Source organism: Xylocopa sonorina, chromosome 2 (assembly GCF_050948175.1).
Source record: "Xylocopa sonorina isolate GNS202 chromosome 2, iyXylSono1_principal, whole genome shotgun sequence".
NCBI lineage: Eukaryota > Metazoa > Arthropoda > Insecta > Hymenoptera > Apidae > Xylocopa > Xylocopa sonorina.
The window spans coordinates 16,855,973-16,878,038 of NC_135194.1; the positions used below are offsets into that span (position 1 = coordinate 16,855,973).

The 22,066-nt window shown below is 39.3% G+C and overlaps 1 protein-coding gene across 1 annotated transcript; it reads left to right on the plus strand.

Annotated features, from left to right (window-relative positions):
• Positions 1-369: 369 nt before the first annotated feature.
• Mask (multiple ankyrin repeats single KH domain) lies at positions 370-16,727 on the plus strand. The gene is made up of 25 exons (XM_076910701.1): positions 370-732; positions 3,889-4,039; positions 4,124-4,332; positions 4,460-4,607; positions 4,719-4,999; positions 5,089-5,374; positions 5,479-5,780; positions 5,882-6,097; positions 6,180-6,839; positions 7,076-7,256; positions 7,357-7,928; positions 8,022-8,237; positions 8,345-8,555; positions 8,633-8,998; positions 9,081-9,410; positions 9,486-9,677; positions 9,763-11,335; positions 11,454-11,774; positions 12,013-12,207; positions 12,547-12,694; positions 12,792-12,999; positions 13,162-13,986; positions 14,083-15,368; positions 15,493-15,684; positions 16,048-16,727. Exons 1-25 carry the CDS (start codon positions 529-531, stop codon positions 16,069-16,071), a joined length of 9,297 nt encoding a protein of 3,098 aa, XP_076766816.1. The 5' UTR covers positions 370-528; the 3' UTR covers positions 16,072-16,727.
• The last annotated feature ends 5,339 nt before the right edge of the window (positions 16,728-22,066 follow it).

The window sequence follows — 22,066 nt, forward strand, 5'->3', positions numbered from 1 at the left end:
TTCTTCTTCTTCTTATTATTATTATTATTATTTTACCTAATGAATAAACGAAAAAGTCTAGAAAAAGTAATGATTACTTTTCTATCTCTCTCTTTCATGTCTCGTACCGTAATGTACTATATCGTTCAAAACAGATATGAATTGGTTTTTAGTTAACTAACTATATTTACTATCTATCACATATTTTATATGATTCCTGTTAAAACTGGAAATATATTAAATTTCGTATTAACGAAACGTGCAATATAAGTGCGTCACGCGTGGTTTTAAAGATCTTTGTGGGATAACTAAATCGAAATTACCCGCCACGGAAAGCGAAAGATGGCACGTCGAATCGTATGTAATCATATAGATGGTCGAAGAGGCATCCGGGAGATTGCTGTCGGCCATAGTAGAAATGGCGGGTGTTAGCTTACGTGAATGACGGCGATCGTACTCAAGATTATTATCGAAAACCAAGTGTTCTGTATGTGTTTCGCGACACAGGAACGATACCTTTGTATCATATGATTCATCTGGAAGGTAAAGATGCAGAATGTAGCACAAGGAACGACCTCGGATAGTCAGAAGCACGAGAAACCAGCAAGCATTCACCACGACATTGGAAAGACGTCGTCGACTCCCCAGTCTTCGAACTCCAGTCCTACGAAGTCAGAGACCGAAACCTTCTCCGAGCTGCAGCCACGCTTTATGGCAGACTCGTCAGAGAGCGAAGAGGACAGCGTTTCTGAGGTAAACCAACCCAAAAGACATGCCACGTCGTGAGTAAGATATTCATGCAATGCGAAGTTGAACGCACGCATGTACGCACGTACACGCACACCTATCAACTTGTCTGTCGCGCTTCTGTCGTTCGTCCAGTCACCATCCCCCTTCTTTCTTGTCCTTCCTTCCTTCTCCTCCTTTCTTTATACCTACTCGCTCTCTCGCTTTTCCCTCTTTCTCTTCTCTCCTTTAGAAAATATACTTTGCCTACATGCATGCATATATCTATATTATAAATACATGTACCTGTCTACTATCTACACACACACACACACACAACACACAAGCGCGCGCGCACGCACACACACACGCGCGCATACGTACGTAGGCACGTACATACATACATACATACATACATCATACATACATACATACATACATACATACATACATACATACATACATACATACATACATACATACATACATACATACATACATACATACATACATACATACATACATACGCGCGTTATGATTTCTGCGTACGCGCGTACACGTACGTCAGCGCGTACGTTGATGAAATCTATTTGAATTGATGTTAGTTAATCTTGTTTGACATTTCCTATGGTTATGGCACGTTATTAAAGTTATAACCTCTTTTAGAACGTAGAACGCCGCGATTCGACGAAAAATGAACACCGGTACTGTCGTATTATCTACGATCTTCTAGGCAAGTACAATATATAACCTAAATCAAATTATCGAAACCCCTATGGAGATTTCTATAGAGCGAGGAAAGATACGGGACAAAGTAGAAAATTGGTGAAAATTAAGAGAAATTTTTCTGTTAACTTTTTTATGTATACATATATATATATATGTATAGCTAGTAACGCTCTAAAACCGTATTTTGCATAACTGCATAAGCATAGAGAAGGAAGAAAGAACGAGGAGAGGTACACTCACGCAGGGACGTTATATAATCGAAATGTATACGTTAATAGTTAATTGAACACGATGTTTATCCATACATAAAACGTACATTTTCATTTCCCATTCTCATTTTCTGTAATCATTTTTAGGTGACACCACCACCTCTTCTCTATCTCGTTGTTAATTGTCTCTATTCCGAATCTCTCTTTACAAGTTTTTCCTCTTTACGTATGTTTACGTATGAACCATTTGAAAATGTTCATAAACATGTTTTCAGCAATTTTCACCCAACTATAAACGTATAATACATGCGAACGCCAGGTAAAGTACTGCGATTAGCACCGCATAATCAAGCGCGTGCGCACGCATGCACGTGTACGTCTGTCTCTCTGTGTATATATCTATATATATTTATATTTATACGAGTAGTCGTTTATATCCATATATATTTTGTGCGCGCGCACACGCACGCGCCTACGCGCGCGCGCGCGCGCGCGCGCGCGCGCGTGTGTGTGTGTGTGTGTGTATATATATATATATATGTATATATGTATAGATGTATTGTGCATTTCGTATACTTTTCACTGCGCTATATAGTAATCTTGCGTATGGTACACATTCGCCCGCTCGAGCTTTCTCATGTGCCTGCCTGTTTCTCTCTTCTACACGCATAGCTGTGTGTATGTGTGTAGCTATTTTACGTCCGCTTGCACTACGCTGTGCGCCACCCAGCGGAGTTCTCTTCGGCCGCGTTTCTCGCGTATTCGTGCGAGTTCGTGAGCTTGCTTGCCTGCTTGGTCGTCGCCTCTTTACCATCTTTATACACCCGTAGATGTATTTCTTACCTTCCCGTAACAGTTAACTCTTTCTGTAATACTGTCATCGAAACTGCACCACCTCCTTATCCTTGTCTCTATTCCTACCGGCTGCCTCCTGACTCTCCTGTGTCGCTCGTGTTCGTGGCGTGGAAATTGTGGAGAGCAGAGCCACCATATTATTCTATATTCTACCAACAGCGGTTATTACATGGATTTCTTTTTTCTCACGTTTCTTTCTCCTGTGAAATATTCGATTCGTTGATATACCACACGCAAGTTTGTACGATCAGTGAACGCGTTACGACATTTTCATTGGTTTCGTTTCAATAAATTAAACCAGACGCGAGGTAGGCTCGCAGAGCAAGGAAGTGTCAGTTTCGTCCTTCTTGGAATGGCTGCACGTTGTTCTTATGTTCATTGGCAAGCGGTTTTAATCGCTTAGAGAAGACACATTTACTTTCACCTACCTTGATTTGCGTTTATGTCTCATCGGTTCCCACTCGTCGCGCAAGAGGATATGACCTCTACGCGAGATGTACGTAGTATGATTCTTCCGATTATGCACAAATTTTCATTTACTTTTAGAAACGTTGAAAAATTTCATTCTACCTGTCTTTTCTATATATCGCAACGATTCTCTCTCTCTCTCTCTCTCTCTCTCTCTCTTTAAAAACTATTTCTACAGTATCTCTCTCTCTCTCTCTCTCTCTCTCTCTCTCCCCCTCCCCCTCTCTCTCTCTGTTCTTTTATTTAATTTTTCTTCTTGCCATTATGTTTCTCAGATACAACGTTTATTTCATCCAATAACTTTCAATGTTTCTTGGATATTTGTACACATACGCGCACACACACGCACACGCGCGCGCGCGCGCGCGCACACACACACACACACACACACACACACACACAAGGCATACACCAATTTCTTTTTCCATACATCTTTATATCTTTTTTCTCTTGCAATTTATGTTTGTTAATTGCTGAAGTAGAGTGGCGGACACACACGTACATACATACATACAATAACCTCATTTTGCCTTATCCTTGCAACTCTTTGTTAAATCTGCACCATAAATTATAAACTCTGAGTTGTTCATTATTCGTTTCAAATATAAGGTTAAGGTAAAGTAAGCGAAACGAGAGTGTCAGGAATAATCGATTTGGCAGTTCTTCCGATTAATTCTTACGGCATTGTTACATCTTCTTTTTCGTTACAACGAATAAGGGAGAAATTATCTTTTATACAGAATTTATATACTATACGTGTACTTGTGTACGTATGTATCGAGTAAAATATTAACACTATAAATTAGAAAATCAACACAGAGTATTGATCAAAGAAAAAGAGCAAGAGAGCAATATCATTCTTGTATCACGTTATAGTAACCAATTAATTTTAGTGAATGAAATGTCGCGTTGTTATTTGCAGGTGGAGTGTTTTGCGATTGATCAGGTCGAATTAGACGAAGACCATCATTTAGAGTCGTCCAAGTTTCTGTTAACTTCTGAAGATCCAGAAAGATCTGTGGACCCTGAAACTCAGGCTCGATTAGAAGCATTGCTGGAAGTAGCTGGTATTGGCAAGTTGTCATCAGGCGATGGGAAGCACTTGCCTGATCACGAAGTGCTCCGTCGCTTAACATCTAGTGTTTCTTGTGCATTAGATGAAGCAGCAGCTGCATTAACTCGTATGCGCAGTGATAATCCACGCACACAAAACGAAAAGCGCTCTCTTGTAGAGGCTTGTACTGACGGCGACGTAGGTACTGTTAGAAAATTATTGACAGAAGGACGCAGTGTTCACGAGACTACAGAGGAGGGGGAGAGTTTACTCTCTCTCGCCTGTTCAGCCGGATATTACGAACTTGCTCAGGTATGCCTCTTATTTTATCTTTTATTTGCGCTGTATAGAAACTTTTTCTATTTTTTTTTCTTTTCTTCTCAATAAATTAGTACATTATTTTGATTTATTTGAACAATTTATTTTTTTTTTTTTATAGGTACTTCTAGCAATGAGTGCGAACGTAGAAGATCGTGGAATAAAGGGGGATTGCACCCCTTTAATGGAGGCTGCCAGTGCAGGGCACGTAGATGTTGTAAGCTTGCTTATTGCTCACGGAGCTGATGTTAATGCTCAGTCTACTTCAGGTATGATATTTAGTTATATTATTTTTATTTTTTAATTTCTCCCATTCTTACACGCAATTCTTGTTTTTGTTAATCAGAATGTTAAATATATAGTGCTGTTGTATATTTTAGGTAACACACCCCTTATGTATGGTTGTGCGGGTGGCCACGAAGAGGTAGTGCGAGTACTGTTAGAAGCAGGTGCCAATGTTGAAGATCATAATGAAAACGGTCATACACCTTTAATGGAAGCAGCTAGTGCCGGACATGTTCCAGTAGCCAAGATCTTACTGGAACATGGTGCTGGTATCAATACCCATTCCAATGAATTTAAAGAATCCGCGCTAACATTGGCTTGTTATAAAGGACATCTGGAAATGGTTCGCTTTTTATTAGAAGCTGGCGCTGATCAGGTATTTGCGTCAATGAAACTATATTATAATTCTTTCTGTGATATGGATTGTGCACTTTTACCGATAATTGGAAACGGTCCATTCTGTAGGAGCACAAAACTGATGAAATGCACACTGCCCTTATGGAAGCATCAATGGATGGTCATGTAGAAGTAGCTCGTTTACTCTTAGATTCGGGAGCGCAAGTGAATATGCCAACAGACAGTTTTGAATCTCCATTAACATTGGCTGCTTGTGGAGGTCACGTTGATCTTGCTATGCTTTTGATTGAGCGAGGGGCAAATATCGAAGAAGTAAACGATGAAGGTTATACACCACTAATGGAAGCAGCACGCGAGGGCCATGAAGAAATGGTTGCTTTACTGTTGAGTCAAGGTACATCACTGATTTTAATATTTATCGCGAAGAATCTCTAGGTACTATAAACTATCTATAAACTGAACGACGTTCAAATGATACCTATACACGTTTTTACATAGGGGCGAACATCAATGCTCAAACGGAGGAAACGCAAGAAACAGCCCTTACTCTAGCCTGTTGTGGTGGTTTTCTAGAGGTTGCTGATTTTCTGATTAAAGCAGGAGCTGACATTGAATTAGGTGCCTCTACTCCTCTAATGGAGGCTGCGCAGGAAGGTCATTTAGAGCTTGTTCGTTATTTACTCGAATCTGCTGCAGATGTTCACGCTCAGACACAAACAGGAGACACTGCATTAACGTATGCTTGTGAAAACGGTCATACCGATGTTGCGGATCTCTTGCTTCAGTTTGGTGCTGACTTAGTATGTTTTTGGTCAATGAAATTAATGTCAACAAATATATGTACCGATCAATTATTCTATCACATCGATGTGTATATTTTATTTCGTCTTTTTATACATAGGAACATGAATCAGAAGGAGGAAGAACACCGTTAATGAAGGCATGTAGAGCCGGCCATCTCTGTACAGTTCAATTTCTTATATCGAAACGTGCAGATGTTAACAGGCAAACAACGAATAACGACCATACACCTCTTTCACTAGCTTGTGCTGGCGGACATCTTGCAGTTGTAGAACTTTTACTTGCACAATCTGCAAATCCGTTTCACAAATTGAAGGTGCGTAGTATGTAATTATCGAGATTATTTCCGACGCCTTGTTCTCCTATATCAATGTGTCAAAGTCTTGCTTTTCTTATAGGATAATTCTACAATGTTGATCGAAGCTGCAAAGGGTGGACACACTAACGTAGTTCAACTTTTGTTGGACTATCCTCACAGTATTATGATGAGTACACCACATAATGCAACACCTACACCTATGTTACTGCCACAACAGCAGCAGCAGCAACAGCAGCAGCAGCAACAGCAGCAGCAGCAGCAGCAGCAACAACAACAGCAGCAGCAGCAGCAGCAACAATCACAACAGCAACAACAGCATATAACCCATCAACAGCATGCACCCCATCAACAACATGCATCAACGCAACCGCAGTCGCATCAACAACAGCAACAACATACTGCAGATCAGCCACAAACGCAAAATCTTCAACCTAAACATAACACGCAAAAGTCGTTGTTAAGAAAAAATCGATCGGTGACTATGATGCCCGATATGAGTCTTACTTCTGCCGAAGCGCAACAAGTGCGTTCTCAGCCTGCAGGAGAATCAATTGTAACAACTAAAGATGATACCAATATTCTGGATAAAGGAAGTGGAGGATTCACGAACCTTTCAGAACCTAACATTAGTCTTAGCCCTGCTCCTGCGCCAACACCAGGATTAAATGTCTCTGAAAGCCGAAAAAACACTCGCCAAGAGCAGATTCTCCACAAGCAACAAATTCTCGAAGAGCTACAAGTACTAATCTATTAAAATCTATTGAAAAGCTTTCTCTTAAGTGCTGTGCAGGATTGGAAAGTTAGTTAGCGGAGGAAATGTAACTGCAATTGGAAAGACATAAATATTTTCATTGTTTGTAACATTCATAAATATAATTAAAAACATCGGCATCGCTCCTTGCAATATACGCCGCAACTAACTTTCCAACTGTGCTCAGTACTTTCGACACAGTAATGTGTTATAAATATTTTTAGAGGGTAGAGAGAGAACTTCAAATTAAGGGTGCAGGACACTTGTTCCCTAGTTCAAGGAATTCTGTCGTAACTCAACAGCAACAAGAACAACAACAACAACAACAACAACAACAACAGCAGCAGCAGCAACAACAGCAGCAGCAACAAGAGGAGTCTAGCGAACCAGATCCATGGTCATCAGGTACGTATTTAATCTTTTTAAATTTTCGTCTTTTACGGTTCTCTTGCGTGTATAAAAAAAGAATTCTACATGCTAATTGTTGTATGCTTTTGATTGAAAGGTTTAGTCTGCAATCCGAGTAACATGTCTGGAAATTCATTAACTCATCAAGGTACCAGTCATGCAATGTCACTGTATAATGCATTTCTCAGAGGGAAACGAATTGGACAAGAATCCATATCGGAGACTTTTCGTACGACAAACGCTTTTCCTACTTCTCCTCCTCTTTCTCTCGCAACGATACCTGTTACGTCGTCCGTTCCGTTGGTTACATCGAGTACATCTTCAACAACTACACCGAGTCCTCCAAGCATATCCACACCTCCTACTGTTATGGCCGTTTCCCAATCTATTACCGCAAGTAGCGATGTCAGTCAGAATACCGCCATAAGCGATCGACCGAAAGCAAAACCTGTCTCCAAAAAGGAAGGAAAAAATATTCGGAAAGCTTCGTCCAGCGTAGTGGGAGGAAAGTTGCAACAGCAGCAACACCAACAGCAACAGGCTAATTTACTGCCTGGCCTTCAACAACAGTATCAGCAAAAACAACGGCAACATACTTATCAAGTTCAACAGGTACATCAGTTGCAGCAGCTGAATCAACAGTTACAGTTGCAATTGGATCAAGTACAGGTTTGTAATTCTCTTATGAAAATGTGCTTTTTTTTGTTTGCACTTTCTTCTTTTTGTATCATGCGCAACAACTATATCGGCATTTCTGCGTAGGTACAGCAGCTGCAACAGCAGCAACAGCAGCAGCAACAACAACAACAACAACAACAACAACAACAACAACAACAACAGTCACAAGCGCAACAGCAACAGTCGCAGCCACAGCAACAGACTGCTAGTGTGGTGACCGCTAATGGAAACAACATGCTTATGCCTACTCAATTAATGCCTCATCTTCATCCTACCCATACTCATCATCTCCACGATCAGGTAATTATGGATTAGCTCTTTTCAAGAGACATTAAACGATGAAAAAATAGACCTAAACTAATTAAATAATAAAAATCTACATATGTGTGTATAAATTACATCTACAGCAAACAACTCAACAAAATCTAACAGAGCAGGCAGATCCTGAGTTAGCAAGATTGCATCGAGATGGAGCTTGTCCTTTTGTTGCTGCCGCTCAGAAAGCAAAGGCTCTTTGTAGTAGCGAAAGCGTAATAAAGTTGGAAGATGGCACGCATATTCCTCTGGACGATGCTTTCGAAATTTTTCGATCTATTAGCTTCGACGATACCGTTGACGGTAAATATTTGAGAAAACTCGATTACATTTCATTTCTTCACTTCTACATTTCATTTCCTTCTTATGTTCTGGTTAAGTAGCGACAGAGGATCAGGAAAAGCTCGAGTTGAAAAGATTAGAGGTATCAAGTGGTAAGGATTTGCAACAGCCCCAACAACAGCAGCATTTGCAAACTACACAAATAGTTCAACAAACAGCCAGTCCTTATGCGTCTCAAGAATATTTTACCAATCCTGTGTTATCAACTTTGCCTTCGCTTCAAGTGACTAGTACCGGTGTTCAAATACAAGCCGACATATCAGCAGGTTTACAATTAACCGGTACACAGCCTTTGCAGAATCAACCGTTTAAAGATCTTTCGTTAAAAGAATACCAAGAAGGATACCTCGATGGACTTCGATGCCATTTTCCACCACAATTATTACTCCCATCGTCTCAGATAAGTAAGTTGTACGCGATAACGTAAACGTTAAAATTAACATTACTAACTAGCCTTAACGCGTGAACGTTATCATTTCGAACTAGCATTTCCACAAGCTTTACCAACTGTTACCGAAGCAACAGGAATAGTAGATAACATATCCCATCAAACGAATGGTTATGCCCAGTCAACAGTTTGTACTACTAATCAAGTACAAGTTGCTACCCAAACTCAATCGCCGGCAACAACCGCTGCAACCATTGTTGCTTCGGACAAAAAGCAAGTTTATACAGCGCCAACAACCAGCAAAGGAAAGAAGGGAAGGTATCCGCTTTTGCCTCAACAGTCCTCGTGTCAGCAGCAACAAACCGCCAATACCCAGCAGCAAGCTCCTAATTTTCCAAGTCAGAATTATCAGTTGGACCCAACAACAGGTGAAGCATTAGATGTTTTATTACATTATCCGAAACCAACTAAAATGTTTACTTGAACTTTATTATATTATCTAGTTGCTGGCCAATATACAACTAGTGTGCCAGCGGTTGGGGGCTATACTACGAGTCAAGTACCGCCTGCACCATTCTCTTGTATGGATGTAGATTCGGAGACAGACAGTAATCATGATACAGCTCTAACTTTGGCATGCGCCGGTGGACACGAAGAGCTCGTTGAACTTTTATTAAGCCGCGGTGCAGATATAGGTATGAAATAATATTTGTCTACTCCGCTCTATTGTCGATATAGGTTGTTGATCTCATACTAATGCTCGTTTTCTATGTTTCACAGAGCATAGAGATAAGAAGGGGTTTACACCACTTATTTTGGCAGCAACAGCCGGTCATCAAAAGGTGGTGGAGATTCTTTTGAATCACGGAGCAGACATAGAGGCTCAGTCAGAACGTACCAAGGATACACCTTTGTCCCTTGCCTGCAGTGGTGGTAGATACGAAGTAGTAGAGCTTCTACTTAATCGGAGCGCTAATAAGGAACATCGTAATGTTTCTGATTACACACCTTTGAGCCTTGCAGCATCTGGCGGTTACGTTAATATAATAAAGCTTCTCCTTAGTCATGGTGCTGAAATTAATTCCCGAACCGGCTCAAAATTAGGTATCTCACCGCTGATGCTTGCTGCTATGAATGGTCACGTTGCTGCGGTGAAGTTGTTACTGGATATGGGCAGTGATATCAATGCTCAAATAGAAACTAATCGGAATACAGCACTAACATTGGCCTGTTTTCAAGGCAGGCACGAGGTGGTTAGTCTTCTTCTCGATCGGAAAGCCAACGTAGAACACCGAGCCAAGACCGGGTTAACTCCATTAATGGAAGCAGCTAGTGGGGGATACGTTGAAGTTGGTCGCGTTTTACTTACTAAAGGAGCAGACGTTAACGCCACTCCCGTTCCATCGTCTCGCGATACTGCCCTTACGATTGCTGCTGACAAAGGACACTGCCGTTTCGTAGAATTACTATTATCAAGAGGGACGCAAGTCGAGGTGAAGAATAAAAAAGGAAATAGCCCGTTATGGTTAGCGGCCAATGGTGGACACCTGAACGTTGTCGATTTATTGTATCACGCCGGTGCTGACATCGATTCACAGGATAATCGAAAGGTTTCTTGTTTGATGGCCGCTTTTCGTAAAGGCCACATTAAAGTTGTCAAATGGATGGTAAATCACGTAACTCAGTTCCCAAGTGACCAAGAAATGACCAGGTATATAGCTACCGTCAGTGACAAGGAGCTCCTAGAGAAGTGTCAGGAGTGCGTTAAAGTTATTCGAGCTGCGAAAGAGACGCAAGCGGCGAAGGCGAATAAAAATGCGACGATATTGTTGGAAGAACTCGATATGGAAAAGACAAGGGAAGAATCGAAGAAAGCAGCGGCTGCTCGCAGACGAGAACGAAAGAAGAAAAAGAAACTGGAAAAGAAAGAAGAAAAACGCAAGTTGCACGAGGAATACAAAAAGAATGAAACAAACTATGAGGATAAAGAAGAGAATGGGAAGAAGTCGGGAGATGAAGAATGCGATAGGGCGGATGATAGTGAACACGAAACTGGTGACGGCTGTGAGAGAATGGACAGTATGCCTTCGCCGGTTAACCGAAGCCCGGAAGATCCCGACAGAGAGGAAGGTGATAGCGGAATTGATGCGAACAGTCAAGGTAGCTGTAGTAGTAACGACGTGAAAGCCAGGGAGAAAAAGAAAGAGAAAAAGAAAAAGAAAACTAATAGTCCTACCAGTAATGAAAAAGACACGTCCCCGCAAAGATCGCCAAAGTCTATCGCTACGCAACCCACCGCTCTGTCGCAGAATTCAATTACACCGACTAAATCTCAAAACACCACGTCCGAGAAGTAAGCTATAAATGTTGTTGTACATACGATCCTCCTCGAGTCAACTCGAGCAACGAAATCTTCGTTGCTCTTTCGCATCATTCGCATCTTTTTTTCTTATTTTTCTTTTCTTTTTCAGAAGAATTATGACCAATGTCGCCAACAACACGGTCTCCGTATCTACAACGTCCGTTACGATGAGTACCAGGTCCACGATCGTAAATTGTACGGAACGTAAATTGAAAGGTCAGCTGGTGTTCGAATCGTCGAGACATCCCGCCGATAGAGAAGATTTCGAGGCAACCGGGAATGATACGTACGTGCCTGGCAAAGGCAAAAAATCTTACAACAATCAATACGATAGCGACACATTGAACACTTGTAGTGCGAAGGCAAACAATACGACCAGCCCTAAGCAAGGTGGGAAACGCGAAGAAGGCTGGAAAGAGGTTGTACGAAAGTAAGAAATTTTAACTTTGATTTATTACTATTCTCGATATTTTCGTCATCGTTGTCCCCGTTATTGTTGTTATCATCATCATCATCATCATCATCATCATCATCATCATCATCATCATCATCATCATCATCATCATCATCATCATTAGTGTTGTTGTAAATGTCTTTCTTTTTTTTTTGTTTTTCTTTTTTTATATCGCGATGGAATTGTTTAATATTACATTTCGACTGAAATGTAGGGGTCAGTCCGATGATTCTGGGAGATTTATGAATTCACCATTCCGTTCGAAGAAAGTTTCCGTTCCACCGAATGCTATTAGTCGAGTTATTGGACGAGGTGGAAGTAATATAAATGCCATTAGAGGAGCAACAGGAGCACATATCGAAGTAGAAAAACAGAGCAAGTGCCAGGGCGAACGAATTATTACTATCAAGTATGTGTGTTGGACAATATTTTTCTTTTTCTTCGCTCTACTTTTTTTCTTCTTCTTCTTCTTCTTCTTCTTCTTCTTCTTCTCTTTTCCCCCTTCAATTTCATGTCGAAAAGTAAATACGTCTTCCGTTTGCAGCCTAATTTTCGAAAAAATCAAGTCAACTAGTACTCTTATCTAACGTTGAAATTCGATTCTTTCGAAAACAAAATTCGAATAAAAAAATTCTATTTCCTTTTTCCCACCTACTATTTTGATCTGCACCTTTATATGGAATATTAATAACTCTCGTTTTTTTTGTTTTCTTTTTTTTTTGTTTTTTTTTTTTTTTGTTATTTTTAGAGGATCATCTGATGCAACAAAACAGGCGCATACATTAATAGCTGCTCTTATTAAAGATCCTGATGTCGATATACTGCAAATGCTTCCAAAGTCGAAACTCACAGTTGTTACCACTTCCTCTTGGGATAAAACCATATCTACCATAGCCGTAAGAGTATCAAATTATTGTACCGCCGACATTTGGAAACGTTGTATAGATTTATCAGCGGAGCACTCTCATAGACTTCACTTGCGTTTAATTTCAGTCGACTAAAGCAAAATTGGGTCCGGTAAGTAAACCTCCGAGTCTAACGTCCAGTTCTAGCAGTACGCAAATCAATAAGGCTAGCTATACATCCGGAGTATCTAGTGTCAATCAGTTGATCCCACTTCGATCGTCGTCAACCATTAAACTCGCTGGAGCATTTCCTACACCTCTGCCACGCGCCACGGCACCCAGACTCGTAGCTGCAGGTAATGCATCACCTACCTATATATCTCATCGAATCCAAGAAAACGAATAATTCGCTTCTGTTTTTCTTTCATTTCTTCTTCCTCTCTTCTTCTGCTTCTTCTTCTTCTTCTTCTTCTTCTTCTTCTTCTTCTTCTTCCTCTTTTTGATGATGGCATATTTAGCTGAAAAACGAGCTCAGGCTGTAGCCGCCCAAATGGCTTCGTCGTCAAACACAAAAACAACAATGTCTTATACGAGCGCAATTATGACAGCTGGACGAGCGACGAAAATTGTAACAACAAGTACCACGCAAACGTTTGCCGCGAAACTGTCTGAAATCACTGCCTCAACGCATACATCTACCACCGTGATGCAGTCCACTACGGTGAACAAGCAAAAATCGCTGCAAGCAAATACAGTGACTGTCGTGTCAGCTACGGCCGCGGCAGTGGCCCAGACTTCATCTCAGCAGTCTGTAGTCAGTACATCGCCAAAACACTGCCGACCACTGCCTACTTTATCTGCCCCGCCCACAATGGTGGGCTCCCACTATTCAGGGAAGTCTACCTATTCACCCGGTTCAAATGCGACAGTATCACCGGCAGTAAGTGCCGTGGTTGCATACTGCTCGGAAAGTACTATCGCTTCAACGTCTTCGAATTCGTCGGTGCGAATTAGCCCCTCGCCTCCTATAGTATCGCAATGTCAACAACAACTGCAGCAACAACAAGGACGTAGCTCGACACCTATAGCAACGATCCAAGAGCAACAGCAGCACCAACAACACCAGCAACAGCAGCATCAGACGAATAATAATACACCGCTTGAATATTCTTTGTTCAATGACACTTTTACGAAAGTCACTCAACAATCGATGTGGGGTAGCCGAGAAAATGAATCTCAAAAGGGTATGAATTTTGCGACCGTAGCTGGAGGCGGCGGAGTTTCCGTAAACATATCTGGCTCAACGTCATCTAAATTCATCGACAGTGTTCCTCCACAGGCTAGTATATTTCTCCCACCTCTTCGAACGCAGCAGTAGAGACGGCTGCATCAAACTATTATCAACAATTGCCCTTTCCGTTGCCTATACTTACAGGTAGATGCTTCGAAAGCTCCTGGATATCGAGGAACGACGATGTGTTCTCCCGTTTCAAGTAAATCGAACAACACAACCAACAGCAACACGCCTAGCATAGGAAGCGGTGGCGTGTCATCGAACACAGGCCATAATCCTATTCAACCATCGCAGTTTCAATCGTCCGGAAATTACAGCGAGCATCCTCTATCGAGTAAACCACCGGGCAGCTTGGCTGTGGCGCGGCCGGTGATCCCTCAGCAAAGTATCGAGATGGGTGCAGCGATGGGAGCACAGTTCAGTAGGCCAGTATTTCAAGGGGAATTAACTGGAACTCGTAACGCGACAACGCATCAACCGCACGTGATACCGTCGACGTCGCAGCCGACGTTAGACGTCGGTTTGTTTAAAGGAAACAACGTCGGTTACGAGCATCCAAATGTAAACTCGAGCTTACTAAAAATGGTACCGAACGAAGGACAGGCTCATCCTCTTTTACCTTTCCATCCTCATATGCAAAATTTCACGCAAACAATAGCACCGTCTGCATCGGTTAATACTACCGTCAGTATGTCCAGATTAAACCCCCGAGCGCCTGACTTCTCTAGTTCTTTACATTTAAATAGCAAGCCTCAAGTAACGATGTTCAATGCCGCTGGTTCGGCGGCGGCGGCGGCAGCGGCAGCGGCGGCGGCAGGAATACATCCGAATATGTTCACTACTGTACCGCCTCCACCTCCGTCTGCGATCCAGTCGAATAACTTGGCGATGCTTGGAAATTTCCCTTTAGGAAAGTATCAAACACCTTCTCGGGCCGCTCCTAGCAACACTGGTATCTCCACTAACGGTCAAACTCGTTGGCCATTTGCTCCGCCGCACAATAATTATCCGCCACACCAAGATGCAATGATAAGCCAAATTGGTTTCTCAAATCATTTGGCAAACATCACCGCACAATCTGGAAGTATCGATTTGATTACCAGTTTAGAGAATGGCGGTTCACCGGCTATATCGCCATCCTCACCGGGACAAGTGACTCAAGAGATGAATCAACTTAAAATAGAGGACCGCAAGGTACCAAGACCGATCGGCACTGAAAGAGCATGGAAGAATTATGCCACTGCCGGAATGGGACCCGGCGGTGATGCCGATTCGATCAATTGGATGCTGAACAATGAGAAACTTGTTGGCTCTTGGGCAAGTTTGACACCGGGAATAGACAGGCATCAAATGTTCAGATCAAACGCCACTTACAATCGTATATCGAACGTTGACGCTGAACTTCATCAGATGATGGAACCTTCCTTTCAGGTAGATTCTTTGTTACCCTTTATTGCTTCTTTCTTACTCCCATCCTCTCGCCCACCCTCGTATCCTTACCTGTATCATTTCGTCGTGTTAATGTCGAATTTCTGCTACTTTCATGCGTCCACAGGGTCATGTGGATACTCAACAACAGCCTTTCCCTAATGGTAGTGCAACGGGTCTTTCGTTAATGCCCGGATTAACGTTATTGCCGGGGCAATTTGGAACACCTGCACTGACAGAAATTCCACCAAACGAAGCTAATAAAATGGATCCACCAGCATGGGGAATACCAGACGCCATGCAAGACAAGCAACATCCGGTATGTTTATAATAATAATGGTCCGGTATGTTGATAGAAACGTGAAAGGAAACTGGCAACACGTTTATATTTCGATTGCGAAATATAACAATAACAATAATTATTTGCAAACTGTCTCTTTTCTTTTTCTTTTTCTTTTTCTTTTTCTTTTTCTTTTTCTTTTTCTTTTTCTTTTTCTTTTTCTTAGTCGTAAAACAATATCATCTACCGGCAATATCATATAGACAATATCATATAGAATTCATCCTCTACTATGTCTAATGACTCTAATGTCTGGTCTCATTCATCATTTCCTTTCGACATCTACCAGTGCTTTAACTATCCGTTACATATTTACAGCGTCAATAAACAATTTGCTTGCAGGCATGGAATAAGTGGACTCACTAAAATGAAACTGAAATGAACGAAATGAATAGAGAGAAGGAAAGGGAGAAATTGTTGTGAAGGCGATTTCGCATTCTTACCTGGATATGATATGAAATAGGAACCTGGAATTCAAAGTAGTAAATAGATGGAACTGGGATACATACGAAGCATTGGTTTTAGACACTTAAATTACATTATTATCCTAATTGTATCCATCATAACACAGACTCGATATTATTTGTCATGTTAGGTGATAAGGCGGTAAATCCTTACTACAACTTATTATTATTGCCTAGTATAATATGTAATACAAACAATTACCGAATACGACGTGGAAAAAAAAGAAAAAAAAAAAAACGTTAAGGAAAGAAATGAAAATAGAGAAAAGGACAGAGGCAGTGAGACCGAAATCCGAGGCAAAAGATGTTGTTCGTCGCTTGTTCTTGATACACTTTCAACCGCGATCATACTTCGGCCACGCTACTTCTGTACTCCTGGATCATTCTCTAACCAATTATTCGACGTATAAAATGTTGATGGCAATTCAATGAAACTTCTCTTCCTATGCTGATCGTTCGGTGGATCGATTTGCCCAAGTTGCGGGACTCAAACTTTACCATATTTGATAGACCATTCGTTATAAAAATAAAAAGAAATTCAGATGCGCATACGATAAATACGTCAGCTTTCGCTTCACCTGTAACTGTACTTTTCGAATTAAAACCTCAAATCCTTTTTTCTGTTCCTCGAATTTCGCGTATTCAACTAAACAGCTTCATTTCAATTGTTCCTACGCACGTACGTAAATAAAGTCTTCGATTTGCCACGGGAAAAAGTGTACAATAAATGCTATGCTGATTCAATCATACACGATAATAACGACAATAATGACAATAGTAATATTATTATTGCTGTCATTATTAACATTGCCGTATGAAAGAGAGAGAGCGAGAGAGAGAAAGAAAATTATTTTTCTCTTTGGTTGTGTACAGTCTATGAACAAACACGAAGAAAAAGTGAGAAACGTGCAAATCAATTTTTATTTCTTTTCTTCTTTTTTTTCTTTTTCTTTTTTCCTTTCTCTTGTACTACCACCGTATGTTCCCATCTTTAGTGTGTGTCTTCCACCGAACCAGTCCGCCATTTATCCCTGTTAATTCTTCTTAATAAAAAGTATTCGCTCCTTACCATAGAGCCTTAATAAATGTAACGTTTATATCCTTTTGATTTGTAAAACGTGATACGGAACACACAATGCACTGCGTAGAATAAAAAAAAAAAAAAAAAGGAAATGTATAAACGTTCAGTACGCACATAGATTGGCGCGCGCGCGCCCATATACTCTCTCCCTCTCTCTCTCTCTCTCTCTCTCTCTCTCTCTCTCTCCCGCGGGCGCGCGCGCGCGTACACACACGCGCACGCACACGAATTGCTTGATACAAACGATACGAGAGAGACTGGCATCTGAAAATGGTTTTATCCAAACAACTTTCCCTTGTACGCAGAGGAAAAAACACGGAGAAACTAAAAGCAAAGAAGAAACGAAGACGGGGGAAATATGCTGGTCTGAATTAAATCGCGCATTGTAATGATACTACACAATACAATTAGTACAATTAACGAATCCTATTCAAATGAGTGAATGTTATTCATTACATTAAACAGGTAGTGAAGCAGCCGTCATATAAATAAAACCTTATACATCTTTAGCAATAGTGCGATTATAATACGCTATTATTGCTGTGGTGGTAATAATGTTTATCATTATTATTATTATTATTATTATTATTATGCTATAATATTATTATACCACAAGACATATAATTACATAGGAAATGAACGATAAATAGCAAACACTATCTATTCGTTCGTAAGAAATGTTCATTTCGCTTGAACATTCGAAAATCTTGACGGGGATTTCGACAAGTGTTCAATACACAAAGCGACGATATCGTAAATGAAACAATTCCCCAGCCCCTACACACACACACACACACACACTGTCGTAAGTTTCGATAAAAGCTCATGGAAATTGTTGCGAAAATTTTCTTCAGCTCTATAGTAATACATGGGAGTTTCACTTATTATCTAAGATATATTGTTATAATAATTTAAAGGCTATTTTCAAATTTGATTTATCATAATTGCGATATACGATACAAAACTATTATATATATATATATATATATATATATATATATATATATATAATGATAAGATAAATGAATAGAATAAATATATAGAGATAAATAAATAAACAACTGAATAAAAGAAAACCAATTAAGGGAAACAAATAATTAGAATGACAACCTTGCCTGACTGTACATATTTGTCATTTTCTAATGTTGATTAGTTTTATTAGCAAATTGCTGTAATTGATTCTTATAAGAATCAATACGCGCGAATCGTATACGCGTTTCGTTTTTATGATTATACGTGCGACCATTCGTAACACTCGACTCTTTTTTCGTACCGTCAATGTTATTTCAACAGTAGAAAGAAGAATTTATTTTCAAGACGAAACGTACCGTAATAATGATATCGATTGAAATTAGATTACCGAGGATGGTTCGTCTTTCGATACGTTACGTATTTCCCTCTTCTCTTTTTCTGACCGATCGATGTTATGTTGCGTACAGCTATATCTTACCTACGCATTACTCTCTGGATCAACGTTCTTATTGCTACACGTTTACCGCTTGACTAATAGTAATAATAATAATAATAATAATAATAATAATAATAATAATAATAATAATAATAATAATAATAGTAAGAAGAAGAAGAAGAAGAAGAAGAAGAACAACAATAACAACAACAACAACAACGATGGTAATGATGATGACGACGACGATGATGAGAATGGTGTGAATGATGTGTAAATGTAAGTAAAAATTATCCTTCATTCCTCGAATCAACTTCACTCGATAATAAAAAGTGTAAAAAAGTGTATAGCGTAGAAAAAGGTCAACGAGTCACATTGTTATCATAGAAAAATGTTTAATTTAGGAGATAAGAACTTACATATGAATAATACCAAAGAAACAACGCCTAAAATATGAAGAACATTTCTCTAACATTCATTAAAGTTGAATATGAAATTATTTAAAACATCTAATGTTAGCACCCCGCATTCTTCCATACCGGCTAAACAATATGAATACTTTGCTGGGGAACTGTATTACGCATATTACGATCAGGATTGATAGATCTAACAATAGCAATAACAATAGCAATAGTGATAGCGATAGCGATAGCGCGATAGCGATAGCGATAGCGATAGCGTTGGTTATATATAGTTTTTATCGATTTTCAATTCAAATCAATGGGAAAAGACAAATTCATTGTTCGCGAATGAAACGAATGAAACTTAGAAAAGAAGGAAGGGAATTCTCCTTAGACGATAAAAGTAATAAATATTTACATACGACACATGTATGTATTTATACTAAAAGTCAGTATGTGCAAAAAGTTGGTATGATTGTCAAATCTTTCCGATTTCGCTTCCTCGGAATCGACTACGTGCTTTACATTTAAATAAATAAATCTTGTAACACAAACATCGTATGCAGTAACGTCAAATGCTTTGAGAACTATACAAGTAAATGCTCGGTCGTAGAGATAAAACAAATAATAGGATACGCAATCGTGTGTCTGTAGTCCATTAATAGAGAAGGAGTTGGGGGAGAAGGTGGGGGATGGGAAGCAAGTTCTTCCAAATTACGGAAACTTCCCTTCTGTCGATTAAAATCAATGTCGTATACACATTATTTGTGTATCCATAGTACTCTGTGTTTTTCTTTCGCATACCTACAGATTTTCTATGTATCTTACTTCCTTTTTTTTTTTCTTTTTACCTTTATACGTAATCATCACCTTTGTGCCTGTCTCTGCCCACCTAATCATTTACCTGCCATACTATCTCCAACTATATCTATGCACTTGTGTATCTACTTATTATTTACCTATATTTCCTATTTATTTATTTATTTATTTAGTTACTTAGTTACTTACTCACTTGTCTATCTACCTAAACGTTAAATAAATAACGATAAACTTCTCGATATCTATCTATAAATTCATGCCTCTTGCATACCAATTTTCGAAATAATGATAAATAAAGCTATTTGTACATAGTGGAAGATCACCTATGGAAGATCTTCTATGAATCTAAATAAAAAAATTGATTACGAGACTCGCGAAGAATCGGATTTGGGGCAACATTAGTTGGTGTGCTTGCTAACAAACAATAAAGTTTAATACGATGCATTAGAAGAACACAGTATTTCGCAACTGCTGCGTTACTCTCGGTGGTTTGTATAATATAATTTGTTATTAACAAACACATGCTTTGTATTTTAAGCTTTACGCGCAAGAATTGTGCGAAGTGAACATGATGATTTTTGTTTTATAACAATTGTAATAATGTAAATTTACACGCAAACGTTACGTTTCGTTTCGTTTCGTTCCGTTTCTTACAAATGCACATTGAGACGATGAACTTGCTTGAAAGCTCATCGGGTTCCGATTAGTCAATTACGCATATTCGCACGCAACAACAATTTACATACATACATTGCACACAATTTCACACAAAATTTCTTATTTTCAACAACCTCGTTTAGTTTCAATGCTGCTACTATACCCGACCTTCCCGTCTATTGCTTTCACACGTTTCATTTTTATTCTTTTCACGCTACCTTTTTACGCTCATAGAAAAATAACCCGCATTGCAAACTATCCAACATTGCTTTGTACATTCGTACGCCCGTGCTTCAACGAAAAATGATCAAAATTTCATAATATCTATAAATACATTCACATGATATACTATATATATTTAGATAGTTCTGCATTCTGATTGAAAAGAAGTTATCCCTGAAACTTAAAACTATATACGTAGACTGACGCCTTCTTTTGGTCTTCATTATCAACAAGATCGACATTTCTTTCTTTCTCTCTTTCTCTACATTTTACAATATTTACCGAGCACTCTTTTCCGTAGTATCTTTAAAAATGTTCTACAATCAAACAAATAACATACACGCACGCTCACGTACGCAACTATACGTTCATTCAATATTGTTCGAAATGCATCAATAGACTCGTCTTTCTGTACATCTTGTGACAACAATTAATACTTTTTGTTCACATACATTTCGTACTCGTTATCCAATAATGTATGTGAAATTACACGATCCTTAATCACCTAACGTGCTCGACGTTCCTTCAATTAATCTATAATTCAGAGACAATAATTTACAGAATATAAATAGCAATTAACGATAGCTAATTCCATAGGAATAGATGTAGCAGTAGTAGTAGTAGTAGTTGTAGTAGTAGTAGTAGTAGTAGCAGTAGTAGCAGTAGTAGCAGTAGTAGCAGTAGTAGTAGTAATAGTAGTAGTACCAATAACAATAATAATAATAATAATAATAATAATAATAATAATAATAATAATAATAATAATAATCATGATGATGATGATGAGGATGATGATGATGATGATGATGATGATGATGATGATGATGATGATGATGATGATGATGATGATGATGATGATGATGATGATGATGATGATGATGATGAGAATAATAATAACTAACGTTATACTACTATTAATCATAATAGTGAAATAACACTAAGTAAAAGTAGTCATAGTATAAAAACAAATACTAATTTAACTTGGAATTTTTCTCCTACATTCAGAGAAAATATCGTTTACCGCCATATATGCGCTTTCTTTTGAGACTTGAAATTGTTAAATACTTTTTATCAAAATTCATTTCATACTTGTTTCATACACGCAACTACGCGCGTACGGCATAATTTAGCTTAAAGTATGTTAAAGTGAAGAGAAATCGTTTATTACAACTGCACCGATCCGGATTACTATCTGGTAAAGAAATTAACCGACGCTTTGTTACACGTATTCGTTCACTGATCGCACGAATTAATGCCTTCCCAAGAATCTGCAATCATAATAAATCTTTCTTTGTCTTTTGGCAATTGCACG